Below are 23,298 nucleotides of genomic sequence, written 5' to 3'. Positions count from 1 at the left end.
ACGACTTTGTGATTTATTGCATTTCCCCATGGACTTGTCGCCTTGAGCAGCATCTTAAGTGATGTCTCAATCATCTTTACTTGTGGAGCATAAACAATACCTTTTGCTTTCCTACTTGCAAAACTGTTTGTATGAATTTCTGGTGGTGCAATAGCATTCTTCCATCATCTTTACATCTTGGGCTTGTTGCTCTTCTGTTCACTGAAACAACAAAATTCTTGGGGCTCACACTTGATAGGAAATTTTCTTGGTTGTCCCACATGTCTTACTTGGCAACATGCTGTGCCTGGTCCCTCAGTGTCCGTGTCCTAATCAGTACCTCATGGAGAGAGGACAGGACAGGACCACCCTCCTCCATTTGTACTGATCCCTTGTCTGTTCGAAATTAGACTACCAGTGTTTTGTTTATTCCTGTGCATGTCTGTCCATATTGTGCCACCTTAACACAATCCACCATCGTGGAATACATTTGGTGACTGGCACCTTCTACAATAGCAGAGTTGAGAGTATCTGTGCAGATGATGCTGAACTAGCACTATCATACTGGCGTGCTGTCCTCCCCAATGGATATGCATGCCGCTTGTCTGCCATGTCCGGCCACCCATCCTATGTCATCTTTTTCAGTGACTCCTTTTACTGCTAGTATGAGGTGCACCCTTCTCCTGTTACTTCCCGGAGTTCGCTTTCAGCTACTGCTCCATCAGCTGAACTTCATGCTACCTGCCACATTCCCAATTGGTTCTGCTTTTGCTTCATGAGAAGGCCTGTGTTCATCTTGAACTTCATTTGCTTCCAAAGGTCACCACTCTAGATCAGATCTATCACTATAAATTTCTTGACCTTCGCACACACATTAATAATACCTTTGTGTACACTGATGGCTCTAAGGCTGACCATAGTGTTGGGTATGCCTTCATCATGGGTACCGGATATTTTCAGTATTGGCTTCCAGAAAACTGCTCAATTTTTACAAAGGAGCTCTCTTCCCTCTATCAGACCACCCAGTGTATCCGGTAACACAGGCTTTTTAATTGTCATATACTCGGATTCTCTCAGTGCATTGCAGAGCATCAATGGGGTGTACAGAGTCCATACCTGAGTGCAATGGGTCCAAGAGAGCTTCCACTTGCTTGCCGTTGAGGGAGCCATCATGATGTTCATGTGGGTTTCTGGTCATGTCAATCTGAAAGGAAATGGGGCTGCTGATACTGCTGCCAAGGCTGCAGTCCTGCTATCTCGGCTTACTAGCTCTTCCATTCCTTCAGATCTCTGTGTTGCCATCTGTTGGCAGATGGTATCACTTTGGCATCATCACTGGTCTGCTCTTCAAAGGAACAAGCTACAGGAAATTGAACCTCTCCCAATGGCTTGGCCGACCTCTTGGCCCTCTGATCATGAGATCATATAAACTAGGTTACATATTGGGCACAGTCATTTTAGCCATGACTGTGGTGATCCCTCAATACTTTGTGCTCATCGTCATCAACCTTTGATAGGGTGCCATGTCCTGACCCAATACCCTTTTTGTAATGGTTTGTGTTGCATTGTATGTTTGCCATCTGAGCTGTTGGCCATTTTAGTGAAGACACATGGCTTTCAGGTGCATTTTACTTTTTATACATTGTAGCAATACAGCAAAGGAGATTCAATGTTTGATTCAGGAATTCTGCTATCTTTGTGGCATATTTTGTGGACCTTTCTCTAAGGAAAGTACTTGCTTTTAGCTTTTTCTTTCTTTCCTTCCATTTATTGGGCCAAACATAGTCGCTTTTAACTTACCTTACCTCTTGATCTTCTAAGGTTGTTTTCACACCATAAAACAATACAAAAACACTTACGCCATTTAAATTTAATCAAGTAGCTTAGTACAATAGCTGATAGTTTGAAAAAAGATGCTGCCTCCTCAGTTTTACTAAATAGTTGCTTTTTATATGCTAGTAGTAGCTTAGTACTTATTTTATTAGGTTTACCAGGGCTTTTCTAAAAAAATACTATTTTTGACATTTCTGTAAATACTGAGCCCCTATACAGTACCTTATTACTTGTGAAATGTCTTTATAACACACTTTGCTACTTGTCCTGTGGCTAGTGGAACCTTTCAGTCCATGAATCTAGTTATTCAGATAATATTAGAGTGGCTAATGAGGTACTTTTTAATTTTTTCAGGGATTCTCAGTTTCTTGCTGTGTTAGACAGAAACTTATTAAACATCTCACCACCAGGGTAGATAACTCCGTTCTGAACCCTGGACGAAGAGACACACTACATGAAAGTTATGTTTGTTTTGTATTGTGACTGTGTATATCATAGTTCAGTTGAAACAGATTATCAGGAGCCAAAACCATTGAGGTGTACATGTATTGGGAAGTGAATGTAACAATTCAAAGATTCTTAAAATGGCATGTGCAAGATCTATGGTCATTTACTTTGCACTTAGGTGCACTGCCTCAGAAAATAATTACATGAAACAGGGAGTGAAAATACACAAACAAAGCCAACACTCCAGTCTTTAGGTCAACACAGTGAGGGGTGTTTCTAAGGGAATAAATACACAAAACTGAGCTTCTTGATTAGTTTGTCTATGTGATGACTCAATTTTCTATTATTCAGCTTGCCCCCAACGAATTTTACACATAGTGTGTCATTCAGCATATGATCATTAATGTCTGCTTCTGGTGCTAAAAGGTCATTACTTTATATGAACTTTCGCCAGGGTTGAGTTTGGAACCTTCATTAGTATGTTTGAGTTATTAGAAAATATTAGTTTTCAAACCACCCTTTAAAGCCACTGGAAGGTCATATATCTAGGTTAGAATTAGTGAGCCCAGTACCAAGTCTTGAGGCACTCCATGTCTTATGTTCCTCTTTTCTGAGAGGTTATTTTCTTGCCCAAAACAGTCTCTTACTGAGATCCTCTGCTTTTGTTATGGAGATATGATTGCATCCACACAATTGGGATACTATAATGCCATAACAATTCAGTTTCCTGAGTAGAATTTTGTGATCCATGCAAAGGCTTTGGCATTGTCACAGAATAACCAACAGGATAATTTTTCTTGTTTTCTGCTAGTACTTTGAGAGATCTTGAATTGCTTTCTGTGTAGAGGGTCCTTTAAGAAAGCCAAATTGAGAGGCAGTTAGTACATTCTGCTTCGTTAAATAAGTCGGTATCCTATCATATCGCACTTTGTCAAACACTTCTAAAAAGACTGGAAGGAATCTGTAGTGAGTGGTGATTTGTCAGTCTCATAGATATCACTATGGAATATTGAACTGTTTCAGGAAATATGCACGAAGTCACTGACTGAATACAAAGATAGCCTGAGAATAATCCTGTGAAATAAGCACAAGATATTGATATCCTGCTAGAAATGCTACCATAGCCAGCAGAATTTAGTGACCTAATGACTTCTGTAATCTCCTTAGAAATTGTAATTCGGCAACTAGTGCATGTCAGTGATGCATACAATGTCTGCACATGTAAATCTAAACCATCTGCATTTGGTTCCTTATTTCTGGGTGCAGTGTTCTTAGCCACTAGGAGGAATGAATTGGGTTTCCAGTGATTTGAAAATATGTCCATTTCTGCCAGAGCTATTTTCTGGTGGCTCTCAATTTCATTTGGATGACTAAGTTTCTTTTTTCCCTTGTTTATTAATGATCCAAATAATTTGTGCTTCATTCTTTTGTTTGCTTTTATTGTTGTCAGTGGATATACATCTCTTATGTGTCATGTTTTAGAGAATGCACTGAATATATTTTCTTTAATATCCTTGGCTTTGTCCAAGCTGCAGTACGCACTGTACTAGTACCTATAGCTGTTCATTACTGTATCTATTCTGCAACTCTTCCAGATGAATTTACTTTAAAAAAAGCCTGATGAACATATTTGAAATCGCTGGGATAGGGTAGATAATGTTTTGATCAGACTGGAGGATTCTGACAGTCAAATGTACAAGTAGTTTCTTACTAGAAGCATTCATATACAAACCATTGCAGGTGTGATGTGAGTGAAGGCAATGTATCACTAACACTCATTTGCGAATATCCCTTTCCCTGAGAGTAGGTTAATTTAGAGTAAGACATTTTATTTTTAAGTAACATGCATAAACAGCTGATAAGCAAAACAGGCTTGAAACACTTTCCAGTTTGTTAAATTAAACATAAAATAATTGTGAGTGGTAGCAGAAAAATGCAAATACTTATTTCCACATAGTTATGAACTAGTTGTAACAATCCCTCTTATGACTGCTACCTATAAGTAACCCTTTTGGTCTTCTTAAAACTTTACTTCCTACACTCACTTGCACTTTATACCCTATGCTAAAAAGAGAGAGAGAGAGAGAGAGAGAGAGAGAGAGAGAGAGAGAGAGAGAGAAGGGTGTTGCCTGGGTAGAGTTGAACTTGTCTATATGTGACACTAAATGTTTACAGATCTAATTCATCATGAGAGCAGAGTTTCTGTGAATTTCCATTGCTGTTTTTTTTCTGAATAGCCTTAGACCATACAGTTTCATCCCCCTTGAAACTGAGTTGTGGGTGGCAAAGGAGTAGTGTACAATTTGGTACCATGCATCTACACAACCAGTAGTAATTGTAAAGTATACAATGTGACATTGTGGAATGGAGGTAAAATAAATGTCAGGTTCTGGTTGTGTCACTAATGGCTGACAATGATGATATCAATGGTTTAGTTTAAATCTTACAGTAATTTTGGGGTATGGTTCTTGAAACAGATTTTGTTATGAAATTGTACTTCCAAGTATTTAACAAGGTAAAAATGTCTTCATGATTTATTTACATAGTGAGTGGCAGAATTGTAAAAGTTCTGATCTGAATACATTGAGTGTTTGAGCTTTAAAGGCAATTAATTAGCTGAAATCCACTTATTGTCAGTGTCAGCTTTCATTGACAGGCTGCGGTTCATTGAAGGAACTTCATTTTACTCTGAAAGAAATGGCATGCAAACAAATTATTGGACTGATGTTTGAGTATTGCCTGTACAGCCAGGACCCTGGCAATATGGGTTGGATGGATGGATAATTATTTGCTCACAAATGTGGCTGTTGCCAAAGTGACGTTTTTGCATCCAATAATTGCATTATATACTTAGTATTACACAATAACTTACTATAAAATTAAATTTACCCTTATCCTATTAACCATAATCTTCTGTGTCTAGCCACTGTTATACGTCACCCACATATGTTTGGTTAATACCTCCAAGTCTACCTCTTTCAGTTTGTTAATCATTTCAATGACAAGACTTGTCCAATTACGTACAAGGCTGCCATCCATTTCACTCCATATGATTTCAAACATATGTTTGCTAGGGACCCCATACCCCTGAAACATATTCCAACTGGGGCCTTACAGGAGACACATAGACTTTCTCCTTTGTACCCTTGCTTGCAGCCTTCAGAACTCTTTTAACATGTGCAGGTACTTACCTACATGTCTTGTTTACTGACTTACCTACCGTATTTACTCAAATCTAAGCCGCACTCGAATCTAAGCCGCACCTGAAATATGAGACTCGAAATAAGGGAAAAAAAAATTCCCAAATCTAAGCCGCACCTGAAATTTGAGACTCGAAATTCAAGGGGGGAGAAAAGTTTTAGGCCGCAATTCCAAATCTAAACAAAGTTGGTCCATTGTAATGAGACTCAATTTAGGTCGAATGAATGACGATACAGCTACAGTAGTTTGATTTGAGTCGAAAGCTTAGCAGTTAAGCTTTACCAGGTAGCCATTGCTATGTGTCAGGCGCTCCGTCCGTATTTATACGGATACCCTTCCTTTTTCACGTGCTTATCTGGTTTGAATCGATTGCTTATTTTGCTTTGATCTGATAAGTGCTGTTTTCAATGTTATAGGTGTTTACGTCAGTCACTCTAAGCTGTAAATGCATTGCTATACTGTCATGCATTGTTTGTCGCATTCTGATAGTGCGTGTTTACGGCCTGTCGCTGCTCGCGGCATGGCTTGCTTCTGTGCGCGCTACCGCCGCCTACAATTAAAAAAAGAGAGGAATCGTCACATTAGCGAAACAATGGCAAGAGACTGCTATTTGTTGTTACTTACACTGCTGCTTTCTTTGATAATGATCAACAAGAACCAAATAATAGACTGCGTATGATATAACATGTTCTGAACGAGAGTTTGTCGAAAATTTTTCTCCGTTTGAAAATCTTTGCGGCCGCTTCTTTAGTACATCAAATTCTGCACAGAAATTAGTCGTCTTAGATTTAAAAATCTAGTCAGTTGCCGTGCTTCATTTCTGACTGTATCACTATTAGGCATAAGAGTAATACGAATATAAACATGACACAATACGTATATTCTTCCGCGTTTGCTGTTGTCTCACTCTAGTTTCATAGTTTATTTGGCAGACAGGATTTAAATGAGATAGAAGCAAACACGAAAGAATACATGGCAAAATGTTTATATTCGTATTATTCTTGTGGTGAAGAGAATACTGCATGTGATTCACATTTCATCAGGTTCCTATTAGCAACCATCTCTTCTCACAGGTAGGAAAAAATTCAGAACGTAGAGTTGGCCATATTGACAAAAATCCCAGTATTACCAGTCGGACTTTCGTAGTACATTGAAATTCGAAGATGAACAATACGGAATTTGTATTTACTTCATTGGATAATGTATGAAAATGCAGTGGTCGAAACTCGGGCGGAGAAAAATGCTCGTCTTCCAATTTTTTTTTTAATTTTATTTACTGAATCAGAGGTTTTGGCACCAGTATTTATCTTTGTGCCTACAAAGGATGCCTGTGTAAGCGCTACATACATTCGAAGGCAGAAGTTAGTTGTGGCGGCACCTATCAACATTTTTCAGAACTTCCGCTTGCTTTGCACTCGATTCTAAGCCGCAGGTGGTTTTTTTGGATTACAAAAACCGGAAAAAAAGTGCAGCTTGGATTCAAGTAAATACGGTATATATAGTCCCCAGTGTAGTTTTGCAGCACCCAGTGTAACCCCCCAGTATCAACATTGTCATGCTATGACATTGTCAGTTCCTAGCTTGTACTCATGTCTTACAGCACTCCTGCTATTTGAGAATGAGGCCAGTAGCCTCTCCTCTGCATTTGCTAACATTCCATTTCTCTGGGTCCAGTTTCTAATGACTTCTAAGTCCTTCTCATTCTTCTAAGTTGCTTCCTTCCTTGTGCACTGTCATATTTTTAATCCCAAATTCACCCCCTCCCAGTGTCATTGACATAAACCAGAAACAGCAATGGCCCTAATTTAGTGCCTTGCTGTTATCTTCTGTTTCCTGTATTGTACATGTGCTGTCACCCAACACACTATTTCATGAAGACCCAGCCCTTAGTTTTGTTAGCAGTACCATATGGTTCTGAGGGGTGGCTGTTGGCAAATAACTTTAGGAAATGGGAAGTTTTCTACTGTTCACTAACACACAGCCTAAGAATGGCCAGTTTTTTCTTTCATGCAGTTAGTACCATTTCATGCTTATACTGCAATACCAAAAGTTATTATTTTACACATGTGTAACAAGGACTTGTAGATCATTTGAATAGGTACCACTTGCTGATACATCAGGTCTGTTTGCCTGCAATATTTTAATTGATATACTAGTACGCTTTCAGAAAAATGAGGTACAACAAAATCTGGTAAAATATGCCTATAGAATCTTGAAAATTCCCATCAAAAGGAAGCTCTTAAACATTCAAAAAGCAGCATCATACATATTCATTATGTGAAATTCAAATTTTGCTCCTGTCTGACTCTACTAGTTCAGCAGTAAATATAATAATAGTTTACTGCTGCCAAATAGCCATACAAATTCAAAGTATAAAGATAATTATTATTATTTACATTTTATGGCCTTCATTGGACCACTCTAGACAACTTTATACAAAGAATTTTTCAGTTTCCTGTCAGCCCAGAACTTCATTCTCTTGGATATCACCCTTCTTTCTTCATTGGAAATCACCCTTCCTATTGTCTGCTTGTTGATTCTCATTTGCAGTCTGGTTTGTTTGTCTGTGAGTTTCCTGATGTTGTCAGTTTTGTTTCTTAGGTCTTACAATGTAATTTGTAGCTCATCCATAACTTCCTTGATTTCTGTAATCCACTTAATGCTGCACTTACTATTCCACAATTTTTCTATTCTCCTGATGATACTGTTTTCTGGTGTTCTGATTAGATGTCCAAAAAATGAAATGCATTTCTTCCTGATTGTATTCATCACCAGTTATACTTCCTTGTAGACTGTTTCATTTGTAACTAGTCTCCAGTGTCCATCTTTCTGGCATGATTTGTTGACGCACATTCTGATGATTCTTCTCTCTATTTAGTATTTTGTCTGTTTGTGCAGTGTTAGTTGTTTTGAAGATGGTTTCACTTGCGTATGTTATTTCTGGTTGAGTAGCTGTTTTTTAGTGTTTTAATTTTGTTGCTATTGACAGGCTCTTTTTGTTGAAGGTGTTCTTGGTGATATATTGTGCTCTGGTCAATTAGTTTATTATGTTATGCAATGTTGGTTTTTTGTTGAGATTATTTGTTATGATTTCTCTGATATTTAAATTTATCTACACTTTAGATTTCTTGGTTTCCTATGGTAATTTTGAGTGGTGGGTCAGTTAACAAGATGACTGTTTTTTCAAAGGATATTCCAAGACCAATTTTCTGTGCTATTTCATGTAGTGAGATAATTTGTTGTTTGGTTTCCTGAATACTGTTGGACGAGAGAGCAAGGTCATCAGCAAATCCTAGACAATTTAAACTTATGTTGTCTTCAAGTCTTCCAATCTGGATGTTCTTTGGGTTAGTCTTGTACCATTCCGTCTATGTGTTCTAAAGCACAGTTGAACAGCAGGGGTGCCAAGCAGTCTCCTTGTCTTAAAACTGTTTATATGATGAATGGCTCAGAGAGTTCCCCCTGAACTTGACTTTTGATACAGTGTTGGTTAAGGTGAGTTCTATCAATTTGATTAATTTTGTATGGAGCCCAAAATTTCTTAAGATTTTTAACATTGAAGGTATATGGACACAGTCATATGCTTTTTTAAAGTCCACCAAATTTATTACAAGAAGTTTATTTCATTTCTTGTTATATGCTACAGCTAATTTTTAAGTGATTATCTGATCTGTACAGCTTCTCAAAGGTCTGAAGCCTCCTTGGTATTTACCTAATTCTTCCTCTAGTTGCTCTTTGATCCTCTTGTATAGGATTCTGGAGAAAATCTTGTATGTGCACTCTGAGAGATACCTCTGTAATTATCTGGCTTGCTTTTATTTCCTTTTTTTGTGCAGTAGGTGGATTATGGCTGTGGTCCAGTGTTTGGGAAAAATTTTGTTATCCAGATTTTTGTTAGGGCTATGTGTAAGGATGTTCGAACTGTACCACTGGCATATTTCCATATTTCTGCAAAAACTTGGTCTGCCTTATAATTTTTCATCGCTCTGAGTGCTGTTTCCACCCCTTGGATTGTTGGAGGATTTGTGAGAGCAGGTGGAGTCTTGATGGATGTGTCTGTATTAATTGCTAAAAGTTCCTGGGGTTCTTCCCAATTCAAAAGTTTGCTAAATGCTTTTGCCATGATTTTGGCATTTTCCTTGTCATTATGTGCCATTTTTCCATCTTCCCTTTTCAGCATTAATGTGGGTGGGGCAAATTTTTATAATTGTCTTCCAAACATTTTGTAAAAGTATCTGGAACTGGTTTTGTGGTAATTTTCTTCTATTGAGTTGATTAGATCTTTCTGTGATTGTCTCTTGGTTTGCCTGATAATTTGTGTGAACTTTTTCTGATATTTTTTAGGTTGGTTGCATTTTCTTCTGTTTTTGTGTGTTTGAAATTTTAACCATGCGTGATGTCTTTCTTCATGAATTTTGTCACATTCTGAGTTCCACCAGACATGTCTTTTATATGGGTTCAGTGGGGCTTTAGGTACAAAGCTCTATATGGTAATGTTTGCGTATTTGATGACATGGTTTACACTCACATGTTGTGTTTGTTTCATGATATGATGTGTTGTTGCAAATAAGGTAGTGGAAACCATGGACTGTCATTTTGGTAATCACTTGTCTCATTTTGAATTTTTCCTTTGTCCACATTCAATCAATCATGGTGCCTGTGGTGTAAAATGTCTTCCCTTTTTTCCTTCAATGTTTTAAGTAGATTTTTCAAAGCATTGCTGTTGGTTAGCATCAGGTTTGTCCATAGGTCTTCAGCAAGGAAGGGCTGCTGCACCAGGAGGTATAAAAGTATGGATTGTGTTGTTTTGGACACTTCTATTGCTTTCTTTATATAGGCCACATTCACTGTTTGTAGTGTCGTTAGGTTTTTCACTGTAAGATATGGTCCGATAATTTCTATGCCTTATGTCATTATTGGGAAGATTTTGGCTCTGAATAATGCCATTGCTGTTTCTAAGCTAAGGGATCTTATGTATTGTATTTCATGGATTGCCATTACTGCTTGCATTGCTTTCTCTGTTAAATGTTTTGTGAAATAGTTTTGTCAGCACATTTATTCTGAAGCCGTGTTTGACACACCAGTCTTCCATATCGTATATCACTTCTTGTAACTTTGCAATGTCCTTTGTATGCATATTATGATATCATCTGCATATGCATGAGAGATTAACCCCCCCCCCCCCCCCTCCTTCTGCTGCAATGCTAAATAACATGGGACTCAGTGGGTCCCCCTGTAGTACTGTTTGATTGGAGTATTGACTCTGACAGGGAGAGTTTGTCGAGATCCTTATTTTGTTCTATCACAGTATTGCACTTATGATTCATGTCCATACATTGTTTTCTCCTAGTGTTTCCTCTAGTTTTTTGGTCATTAATTTTCTGTTTATAAAGTCAAAGGCTTTTGTAAAGTCTATAAATACCACATGAAACATTTGTCTTCAAGGGCTTCCCAAAGGCTATTTAGTAGGAATTCTATGGCAGTAAGAGTTGATCTTCCCTTCCTGAGTCCCATTTGGTTTTTGGGGAGGTGTTTGTAGATTATTTTATTTATTCTTTCTTGAAAGTAAGTTTTGTAGGGCCATGCCTCTGTATTTGCTAAGGTCCTTGGGGTCTCCTTTCCCTTTATGTAGCACTTTTAGAATTGACTGTCTCCACTGTTCTGGAATGGAGACTGTTTCTGTGCTTTTATTGTAGAATTTTGTCCACATTAGCATTAGTATTTGGGCAGTGTCTTTTAAATATTCACTATGAAGTCTGTCAGGGCCTGCAGTGTTTTTGTTCTTGGTGCTGTTAATGGCATCTTTTATCTCTTCTGAGGCCAATGGGGCCCATTCCATGGCTGTCTGTGGCATTGTCCCCTTTGCCCTCTGGTCTCCATCATAGTCCTTTCTTGTTTAGTATGTTGTCAAAGTGCATCTCCCGTATTTTCATAGTGATGCAATGTATTTCAGTTCGTTTTTTGGGCATAGTGCAATATATGGGTCTTTTGAGGCTCCTTCACTCGTTTCTTTCCTTTTCCTGACCAGAATGTTCTCTTCTTTTCTTTCACAGTTTTCTTATAGATATTGTTATTATTATTGTTGTTGTTGTTGTCGTTGAAGAGTATAGGGTTCTCTGCACAGTGTTTTATTTGAGGTAGACTTTCCAGTACATCTTTTCTTAGGCTGTAACACTCTGTGTTAAACCATTTTTTCTTTTTTTTTTTTACCTCGGATTGGCGGCTTGTCTTAAGAGTTCTCCTATCACTTCTGTTGCTTCCTCTAGCTGCAAATAGTCTGTTAGAATTTTGATTTGTTTCATGTCAGTGGATTTTGCTTCCACTTTCCCGACCTCTGTTGTTCTCAAGTGCTTCTTCCTATATTTCTTGTGCTGTTCGCCATGCTCCTTAGATGTTTATTTCCAGAGGGACATGTTTCCGAAGAGTGTGTGGTCTGCAGTCTAGAGAGGTGATAATTACCCCTAGTTGGTCCCTTTATGAAGTCTATTGTACTTTGACATTGTGGAAAATATATTTAGGTATGCTGGGATTGTTTAATAGGATAAAGTCTTCTTCCTGCAACTTCTCCACTATTACTTTTGCTTTGTTGTTTTGTATATTCATTCTGCAGTTTAACTCTCCAGCAATATTTAATGGTTTACTCTGTTTACTCTGAGCTGGCCTATTTCATCTATTATATCAATGTTTACTCTGAGCTGGCCTATTTCATCTATTATATCAATGTTTACTCTGAGCTGGCCTATTTCATCTATTATATCAATGTTTACTCTGAGCTGGCCTATTTCATCTATTATATCAATGTTTACTCTGAGCTGGCCTATTTCATCTATTATATCAATGGCTAATATTATTGTAATGTGTTTTGTTTCTGTCAGGAGTGTATGTTTGTTTGATAGTTGCAGTTATTGGCGTTAATTCCATTTTTATGAGGACAGTTACTCATCCACTGGGTCTTCCTCTGTCACCTTGTTTCACATGGAGATGAGTGCAGTAAAATTCTGGGTGCTGGCAGGTTTTGATTAAAAATGTTTGTTAGGACAGCTATGTCATATCCATACAGAAAGTCTCCTGGAGCTGTGTTCAGTGCTATTTTTGGACCTTCTATATTCCACAGCAGGCTCTTCAAGGTTCCTACTGCTCCTACCTCTTTACATTTTTTGGGCGGCATTCTTGCGTCTTATGGAAGAGACACCCCTCTGTTTTCTCAAAGGGGGGAACAAGTGTCTGACAGTGATTCCTGCTGGCCAGAATTCAGCTATATTCACAAACTCTAAGTTGTGAAAGGGGATGCTTACTTTAAAGGAATGTGTTATTGTTGTTTGCCAGTTCTTCACATTTCACATTTTCTTTGGTCCCTTTCTTATTAAGGAATTGCTTTATTGATTCTGATGTTGTCTCATGTTTGAGCTACCCTACATTGAGCCAGGCTGTCTTATCTACAGCTTGTAGATTTGTGTCTCTTGATCCAGCACCAGTCAGTGTCTCAAGTTGCTCAGTTGGTCATCTCTTTCCTCTATGGCTAACTTCAGTCCAGTGTTCTTCATTTGCATTCACTTCCATTTCTTGGTATTGTGTCAAGTCTCATGTTGTAGGCATTTCATCTTTTTTCATGTGAAACACATTTTCAGTTTCCCTCATCATGGTGTTGGGTAGTAAATGTGCTCAGCAGAAAAGTGGAAAATTCAAATACTCCTCATACCACCTGGTAATTTATGCAAGCAGCACACAGACTTCGACAAAATCTGAGAGGTATTAATTCATACATTACTGCATACAGTTATAAAAGTTCGGTCATAAGTCACTTCCGTAAACAGCTACAAAGCATAAGCGTTGGTCTCTCAACAATTGTATTTAACAAAAGCTGCCATCTGAGGCACGTGTTCATAACTTTTGTGATGATAGGTTGGGCTAAACATGCAGACACCTTGACATACACTGACTGAACCAACTGCTAGGCATCAGCTGATTCCGCTACTCAAATGATGTGAATATTGTTCATATGTGAAGGCACCCAAGAAAGTGCTCAACTTTTTTACAGCAGTTCTTTTGCTGGAGACTAAGAAAAGCCTTTTGTTTCATACAAAACTTTAAATAACCCTCACAGTAGGGAATCTTTGTTCTCAAATTTTCCGTTAGTAGAAGAAATTTTTTGAGTACTATGAAGTTAACTTGAATTCTATAATCTTGTAGACATAAAAGGTAAAGATTTTTGAAAGGAACTGTTGTAGTCCTCTGAAAGTGCTAATTCAAAATTCTAGCTACCATAAATGATTATAATTATGAACATGAAAATTGGCACAGCACTGTATGATGTAATAAATAGTGCTGTTATTTCCAACCTATTAGATAATCCAAAAGGGCTAATAATCTGCAATGTTTTATTGGTTTTATATCACAAGTCCACACTTTAATGACAGGGAAAGTATTGAAAATCATTAAATAAGTTTGTAAGTATGTTGTTTCCTTAATTAAATACACATGTATTAAAATTTTAGGTGTGTAGTTCTTGTATTTTGGTGGACATCAGAATTCTGGAAAAACTCTATTTTGTTGTAGACAAACTGAAAATTGTATGGGCTTCAAACTTAGGATCCTTTACTTTTGTATATATCTGATAATTTACACTACTTTTTGATGTATGTTGAGGAATGGTAATTTTAATGACAAGGCATTGTGCAGTAATTAACTGCCACTCCTGCTAAGTTCACATGCAGGCTTCAGCAACTGGGAGAAGGAAGAGGTATCTGTTCTTTTTCAGCACATACAATAAATCATCATACTGCTAGCACATTGCAAGCACACTTGTTTCCTCACAGTTCTCCCTATCAAAAGATTTAGAGAAATGTCACTATGCAGTCAAGTTCTCATCTCCTGTCAATCCCTTCAGATGTATCTAGTTGAAAAACCAGTTAGATGTGACTTGCAAGGAAACCCTGCTCTGAACCCAAGCTGGCCCCTACACCACCACCCTACTTCATGTAAAAATGTCTTTCATATATTTATCAATGATCCCTTCAGATATCTTACCTAATACATGTAAAACTGTGGTCAGCAGTTTTTGCTATTGCCTCTTAATCCTTCTCCCTTGCACACTGATATTACTGCTGCTGCTTTCCATTCATGTGGTAGCACACAATTACTTATACAGAGGTTTAAAAGGAATCTTTACAAAATCTCAATGCCCCCACCATGATTTTTAGAATTTTCACTTATTCTGTCAACCCTTGAAACTTTAATCGCTTGTATTGCTTTCACAGCAATATAAATGTCTCTGATATTAAAGTTGAACTGTTTCACAACTTCCCTCTTTTTTTGACCTTCATATCCCTGCCCTCCACCCCAACTGTCAGCGTTATTCTACTGTACTGTATGTTTACTTTCTTTGCATCCCTTCATATTGCTGTCATCTGCTTGAATGATTGGAATTGTCCTTCATGTTCCTTTATGGTATTGCGTGTACCCAAACATACTCCTCCATATCTCTTGATAACCCTTCCTCCTTACAATCAGTTATTCTAGGAAGCATCTTTTTCTTCTTGCTTCTCTCTTAACATTATTTAACTATATAATTTGGGTTACAACCCATGGTATTAGAGGCTCTAACCCCACCGATACACAGTAATCCAGGTGTGTGATCTCTCCTCTTGGTCCTTTCATGCCCAACCAGGATGCTCTTAATGTGATAATTCACTGGAACTACAGTGGATATTACTATCTCCTACCAGAACTGCAATAAATGTCATCATGTTATGTGTTCTTTGTACCTTTCTAAGAAATGTATTTTACTGATAATTACTCTCCAAGCATTTGTGGTTATTATGCATATTGTTGGAATTCTATTGGCCCTGAGAGAGTATCAGGAGGGCTCTGTATGTTGGTTCACACAGGTTTCATCAGTGAGTGGATTTCCCTCACTACCATGTGAGAAGCAATAGCAGTGCTAGTGCGAGCGTCCCCCAGCCAATCATCAATAACAGTGGGCACTTATGTACCTTGAGCTGGCCACATTAGTCTGAGCCCCCTCTCCCCATTGTGTCCTGTGTAGGGATATCAATGCAAAATATCAGCACACACCACCATCCCTCTTGGGGGAGGGGGGGGGGGGGTGGAAGGGAGACAGTACAACATCAATCAAGTAGGGGGCATACTGATTGAAATACTTCTTACTATCTTGGTCTGTCTCACTTCCCTCTGATCATGTCACTTCATCACCTCATGACAATCCAGTTGCCATATTGGGCTCTCGTAAGTGCCAACTAGCACTGGTATAACTCTGTCATCTGTTGTTAAATTGCATCTGCGATATTGCTGGAAATGTCTCTACGACACAATCATCTGCACTGCTGGAACCGCTATCCTTCTCCCTGTGGGCCTTCTACACTGTTGGGTGTACCATGGAGGACTAAAGACATGCAACAGTTATTCAGATCTGTTGAAGAGTGCTACAACATCCCAACTGAAACCCTTCAAAGACTGCACTCATCACTTCGAAGCTGCTCTCTGCAAAAGCTTTTTACTTAATAAAACACAATAAGAGAGGATGCTATGAGTGCTACATTCTCTCCTTGGGAACATGTGCCTCTTCTGCCCAAATATGGGCCAAGCTCTGCAGTCTACTGGGAAAATCTCCTCTTTTGTGGTGATTTTGCTACAGATGCATGGACTTTTGGTGAACATCTCATGACTCACTATGTAACAATGTGTGTGTCCTCTTCACATGGCTACTTTCTGAATGAACAAAAGAAAAGCTGAAGACATCCCCCTATCTTTAATCTCTCTTAATCCTGAATTGTATTGGTCTCTTGATACTTTGTCTGCATTATAAATTTGGTCTGCTGTGAAATTCTCTTCCATGGAAGGAATCGTCTGGCACAACATTTGAAATAAGCCACTCTCTTTTCACAGTAAATTCATAAATCCTGTGATGTTGTTTGAATCTGGTTATCCATCCAGATGAGGAATTAAATTCTCTTTCTAACCCTAGAGCTTCAAGAAAAAGTTTAGTTTTTGTTGACACACATTGTGCCTAAAACAATGACACCTTCTACTCTACTCATTTTTGGTAAACCATTGCATAAGAGCAGAAGGTAATTCATCAAATGTACATATCTTAATGCTTTTTGATGCAGATAGAACTAGAATCGCATTTCCTGACAAAATCTTGTATTTCCCGCTTACTCTTTTTAATGACCCAAACAGTTTGCGTTCCAGTACCATAATTAGCACTTAGTTTCACAGCAGTTTCCTCCTTCTCAAATCTTTCATTTAATTCCAGGTCTTGTTTTAATGTCAAGACATTTCTTTCATTTCTGTCATCTGTTTTTACAAATGTTTGCTGCCCGGGATTAGCTAAACGGTCTATGGCGCTGCAGTCATGGACTGTGTGGCTGGTCCTGACGGAGGTTTGAGTCCTCCTCCGTGCATGGTTGTGTGTGTTTGCTCTTAGGGTAATTTAGGTTAAGTAGTGTGTAAGCTTAGGGACTGATGACCTTAGCAGTTAAGTCCCATAAGATTTCACATACATCTGAACATTTTTATAACTGTCTTTTAACCTGCAAACTTGGATCATTGACACTTACACGCAGATTAGCAGGAGAATACTGAGTTAGTTTTTTGATTTATGTGGAACAGGCTGGCCAGTAAAAATGGAAATGGTGCTCTTATCACATGACAGTTGTTTAAAAAAATAGACATGGCATTTATTGTCACCTGGCAGAATGTTTATTGTTATTTGCTAGAGAAAAATATTTTTTTCTTTTTAGGCTCATGAATAATCCACAAACCAGATAATCCACTTTGTGCATATGTGATTTAACTTCCTTTAAAGATGCCCAGAAGTTTCAGTGTGAAAGGTAATTTGCATTTCATGTTTACATGATTAAAAATGAATTTCCAAATTTCTGAATACTGAAGCTCTTAATAAAATCTGTCTTCACCCACTTATATAACCTCACCAGTGGAATATATACATATTACAGACTTCAGAAACACACAAAAATTACTACCACAGTGGAATGTTTGTTCCTTGGCCCATTATCTCTTAGTAACCTGTGACAAATTCATTAGTAACCTGCAACAAATTCATGAGTGAGTACCTTGTTTCATTACAAGAGCACATAAATACTAAAACATAAGTTTATATTTTAGTGATACAAAAATCTAAAGTTACCTCTAAAGTAAGGTGAGTCATCTTTTACAATACTGTTTATTTTCAGAGGCACCAACAGAGGAGTGGAGGAAAATTCTAGAAGTTAATGTTCTTGGACTCAGCATCTGCACAAGAGAGGCTGTACAAGGCATGTTACAGAGAGGAGTTAATGATGGTTTTATTATCCATATTAGCAGGTAAAGATGTGTCCTTTTATAGCCCCAAACTTATTTATAAATGAAATTTCATGTTGCAATAGCAATACATGCACACAAGATAATATATTATGGCCATAAATCTACCCTGTAAAAACTTTAGTCATTAAAGTCAGACATCCATGATTCCTTAATCTTATATTTTTGTTTATTGTACTCCGGAAGCTTGCTTACTGAGTAAATTTGGTGTTAAAAACAATGGTGTGATAAGAACTTAGGAAAATTGCAGGACAAATGGCTGGTATACAATGACATAATCACAGCAGAGGGTGATAAAGAAGCTGGATCACTTGTGACAGGATGAGATTTATTTTTTATTTATTTTTAGTGGGCATGTGGGATTATTGTGGCTTAAGTTATTGTAATCATTGTTCTTGCTTCAGAACTGTAAACAACATAATAATGAACCCACTGTTTTGTCATTCAGTTAGACATAGTAATGTATGCAGGATACAGTAGGAGAGCAATCCATAAATTTGATCTTGCACCAGAAAGTCATGTCCCCTATGTTTGTAGAACTTCAGTTGAAACAAAGTACATACACTGACAATTTTTATTTTGGCTGGAGCCACAGTCATGGTTACTGAAAAATGCTGCCAACAGTTGACTGTAATAATTTTTATTTTATTTTTATACAATCCAGATTTTATCCTTAGGCTGTTTTAAAGTACAAAATCTGGAATAAACAATAGAAGCATAAATCACAAAAGCAAGAAATGGGCAAACATGAAAACTAGTGTACAAATACCATGATCCTTGACCTTTTTTATGTCAAGACTTCAGATGCATATGAGATAAAAAGCCCTTGTCAAAAAAGCATATCTGGACTTTAGGCCAGGCCTGCCAATAGTAAAAGTGAGAACATCTCTAAAATCCCTAAATATGTGACAGCCTTTCATTCCTGGACCCTGTAGCACAGCTATTATGTGAACCGATAACCAGTAAACAGGTATGTGCCACAATATTGTGTCTGAACAACTGACATGGATACAGTTGATACAACCTTCCAAATATCATCTGAGGCAAATCACACTCTGCACAATGCAATGTGTGGTGTGTTAGGAAACAATGTAGATGAACTGTTTATTTTGCATGATAATTCCATTATTTTTGCATGCATTGGGAGTTTGCAGTACATGACATGGAGTTCCATTGTTAAAGTTCACATGTAAACATCCTGAAGCGTCTTATAGTAATCTATGTATAACAAACATAGAATTTCTACCTTGTAATACAGTTCATTATGTAAAATATGGTGCACTATATAGGTAAGTAGTAATGTATTGTTAAAAGTTGCAACAGCAGTATGAAAATACTCCCAAAAGTCCCTCACACCATCACAACAACCAAGGAAACCATGATGCAGTGGTGATGAAATGGTGGGGAGGGGGAAGGAAGATGGAGCAGCTGTGGAGATAACAGAATATGAGACATTATTCAAAGTGGATAGGAGTGGCAGTGGTGTGGGTGGCAAGGGAGGTGTAATTGAGGGGTAGAATTCATAAATATGCTAACTAATGAGGCTTGGGAAGAAGTACTATCCCTAACAAATATAAATGATGCATTAACTCATTTGCTTCCATTTTCATGGGATATTTTGAAATGTGTTTTCCAAAAAAGCTGTCAAAAATCAGCTCACATGGCAATACAAAGCAAAGTTCTTGGATCACAGCTGGCATCAAAACTTCTTGTGGAAATCTAGAGAGACTAATTTCTAAAATGAAAACATCCACAGACCCACAATTCATAGAATATGTTAGGAATTAAAAGAGGGTATATAGAAAAGTAATTGCTAAAGCAAAATTCATGAGTAATGATAGTTTTATAAGACAGTCTGAAAACAAATCAAAAGCCATATGGGGTATTGTGAAGACTGAAATGGGGAAGACTTCTGAAAACCAGGACATTAGCCTCAAAAATTTAAAAAATGTCAATATTAATAAATATGATTTGCCAAATTATATTAACAATTATTTCATAAATGCAACAACTTCATAAAGCTTAAAATTTACAAACGAAGAAAAACCTGAATATCCAAAAACAGATTGTAGGATGAGGATAGAGCCAACAAATGAGGATGAAGTGTTGAGTGATACAAATCTTGAAACCCAAAATGTCGGCTGGCATAGATGAGGTGCCTGTGTCAATCATAACAAGGACAGCACCACAAATTAAAAGCCCTTTGCACACGTAGCAAATTTATCATTCAGTGAAGGAGCCTTTTCCAGAAAGGCTGAAAATTTCAAAAGTGAAGCCACTATTTAAAAACGGCAACAAGTATAAGGTAGAAAACCATCACGCAATATCTCTCCTCCCAGCATTTTCAAAAATATTAGAAAAACTGATGAAGCACCAAATCAACAAATATCTAAATGACCATAATTTACTAAACAGAAATCAGTATGGCTTCGAAGCATGTAAAAATACCGAAACAGCAGTAATGTGCTACACTGAACAAATAATCAAAAATATAGAAAAAGATTATAGTGTAGTAAGAGTAAATTTAGACCTCTCCAGAGCTTCTGTGAACCAGGACATTCTTTTAGAAAAATTGGAAGTGTTGGGTATACATGGGATAGGAAAAAAATGGTTTGAATCATACCTAAAAAACAGAACAGGTTGTAGGACTGGCATCAACTTACTCCAACCACCAAATAAATTCAGTATCAGAGGCAAAAATGTAGAAATAAGAGTACCACAAGGCAGCATCCTAGGGTCCATATTGTTTCTTTTCTATATAAATGATTTTCACACCTCAGATGATGCAGCCAAAGCAATAATATTTGCAGATGATACTAGTGTGATAAGTGCACCAAAGCAATTCCTACCAACAACTGCTGACAAAGTACTAAATTACATCCACTCTTGGCTCAATGCAAACAGGTTGACATTGAATGTAAATAAAACAAATTATATGCAGTTTGGGAAAAGATGCCAAAACGTAAATCTCGATGTGGTGTGGGGTGACAAAGCCTTAGACAGAGTGACATCCACAAAATTGCTGGGGATGAAAACTTAAATTTTAATGACCACGTAATAAAACTTGCACAGAAACTTAATTCAGCCTGTTTTGCCCTCAGAATTATTGCAAGTTTGTACTTCAGAGGGTGCCAGAATGGCATATTTTGGCTATTTTCGATCTCTTGCCACATACGGAATAATATTTTGGGGGTCTACAACAGGGCATCTAAAACAAATTTTTTGTTGCAGAAGAGGGCCATCTGAATAATAACTCACTGTCACCCACAGACACACTGCACACACACACACACATTCAAAAAGCTTAGAATAATTACTATACCATCATATACATATACAAATGTGTATTGTATGTCAGGACCCACGTTGCAGATTTTCAGACAAATGCCGACTTTCATAACTACAATACCCATAATAGCGCAGCACTCCATACTCAGCAAACAAAAAGAATGAATACACAAAGGCATGTGAGCCATATCAGTGAAAACTGTACAACGCACTGCCAGTAAACATCAGGCAGTTAGAAGATAACAAATTTAAAACAAAATTTAAAAAATTTCTAGTAGAACAATGTTTTTATTCTGTAAATACTATGTAGGTCAATAAATTTCTTCTGATGATATTTATAAAGGCAAAATGGAAAATACTCTATCTGTACATAATCATTAATTACCTAATCATTCATTACATTTACATACTGAAAGGACAGCTGTTGTGTGATGTAAATATATACTTAAGCAGTGTTGTGTATATAAGGACTTGCCGTTTAGGGAGGACAAAACTAAAGCCTTACGAAAAACAGACTATGCATTTAAAATAACAAGCAAGGATGTATATAGGCTATATTAATTTCATTGTATTATTAACTTCATTGTATTATTTTGTTTTGTACTTTTTATGTGTATGTTGTTTGTGTCCCATTTCTTTAAAATGGCTTAAATGTACCCTTGACAACATCCATACAATATTTATTGTCAACGGATGGATAAATAAAAATAAAAATAGTCTGAAGAAGTGGATGTCCAAAGGGTAGTGAATGAGGAAGCAGAATTCATGAGGTTATTGGACTCATATCCATACTATCTGACAAATATGAATAAAACGTCTGTAGAGTTGTTATAAAACTTAATGTTATAAATGTTATGAAACTTAATGAAGCATCAATAAAATGTGTCCCCCTGCCTATGACATTCACTGCAAAGCTGCTTGAGTATCTGTGGTTAACATGTAGACAAAAATTTGCATGTTTAAACAAATGATATAGGACAGGGTGAGGGAGGGGGAGGGAAGCAATATAATCAGTGCTACTAAGAATAACTGCCTTCCAATATTTGTATTAGCATTGGTCATATTGCCCCTCCCCTCTCCCCCCCCCCTTTTCGTATCATTCAATTACACTTATTTTCCTCAACCACTTCACAGTGGCTTATTTCCCAACATGTTCAATAGTTGCAGATGTAGATATGGTTGCATGTAATTCTAATGATTACTTAAATTACACTCACCAATAGTTTTACAGACATCAGATGACCCCATTTATTTCTAATGGTTACTCGAAGTAGCTTGGAAAATATAAATATGTTTTCAAATATTTGGTGAATGTTTAATTACCCCTCCTGTCCCCCACCCACCTCTCTCATCATCATTTGCTTCCTAAAATTAAACACCTCCTTTTCCCACTATACAGCTTCTGCTATCCCCTTCCATTTTTTACTGCATCATTTCGTTTCTGTAAATTTCTATTAATCCTCATCCTCCCCACCTCTGCAAAATAACACTTTTTAAAAATATCCTTTAACCGCTAAACATAAAATCCTGAGTATACTCGGTTCTTTCTTTCTTTCTTTTTTTTTTTTTCTTTTTTCTTTTTTTTTTTTTTTTTTTTTTAATTCTGATGAAATAATGAAATGCCAAGTATACTCGGGCTTATTTCCGACTGGCGCACGCTTTAAAAGGCCAAATTTACTCATTCTGTCTCTTGTTTTGGCAGTTCCTTGATATTTTCGGTAGATGTCACTGTGGTGTGTTACTCTGAAGTGTGTATGTCTGGCAAGAGATGTCTCTGAATCAGGCAGTTGTACTAGCGGTCACTCTACAATCTGTTCTTGGAGTTTGCCTGTTATTTCCTCATGTTTTATGAAAATGGAGAGTGAAGATGAGTTTGATATTGAATGTAGTGGATCTGAGAGTTCTGAAGATAGCTATGAAGAGTTCAGCAGAAGGAAGACATGAATCAGTTTCTTCTGAGTGTGACATTGCGAACATCAGTGTGGTACAAGATAGATCCATCTAAGCCACTGCCACCTGCTCCACCAAGTTTTCCTTTTACAGGTAAACCTCAAATTAATTGTGAACCCTGTATTGAAGATGTCTTGCATTATTTTAGACAGTTCATTGATGATGGGTACATGCAAATTTTTGTTACCGAGACCAACAAATATGCAACACAAAGAAACATCCCAGCATGGAAGCCAACAACAATTGAGGAGATGTACA

General features: G+C 37.4%; 1 protein-coding gene across 1 annotated transcript in view; it reads left to right on the top strand.

Moving 5' to 3' along the window:
- The window catches only part of LOC126145057 (farnesol dehydrogenase-like), a 77,836-nt gene that overhangs the window by 31,442 nt on the left and 23,096 nt on the right, over positions 1–23,298 (top strand). The window contains exon 3 of the mRNA XM_049915529.1: positions 17,676–17,805. Coding sequence (XP_049771486.1) covers positions 17,676–17,805 — 130 coding nt within the window. The remainder of the gene's footprint in view (positions 1–17,675; positions 17,806–23,298) is intronic.

The sequence above is a fragment of the Schistocerca cancellata genome, chromosome 2 (genome assembly GCF_023864275.1).
Source record: "Schistocerca cancellata isolate TAMUIC-IGC-003103 chromosome 2, iqSchCanc2.1, whole genome shotgun sequence".
In the NCBI taxonomy this organism is placed as follows: Eukaryota; Metazoa; Arthropoda; class Insecta; order Orthoptera; family Acrididae; genus Schistocerca; species Schistocerca cancellata.
This window is presented reverse-complemented; position numbering and strand designations above follow the sequence as displayed.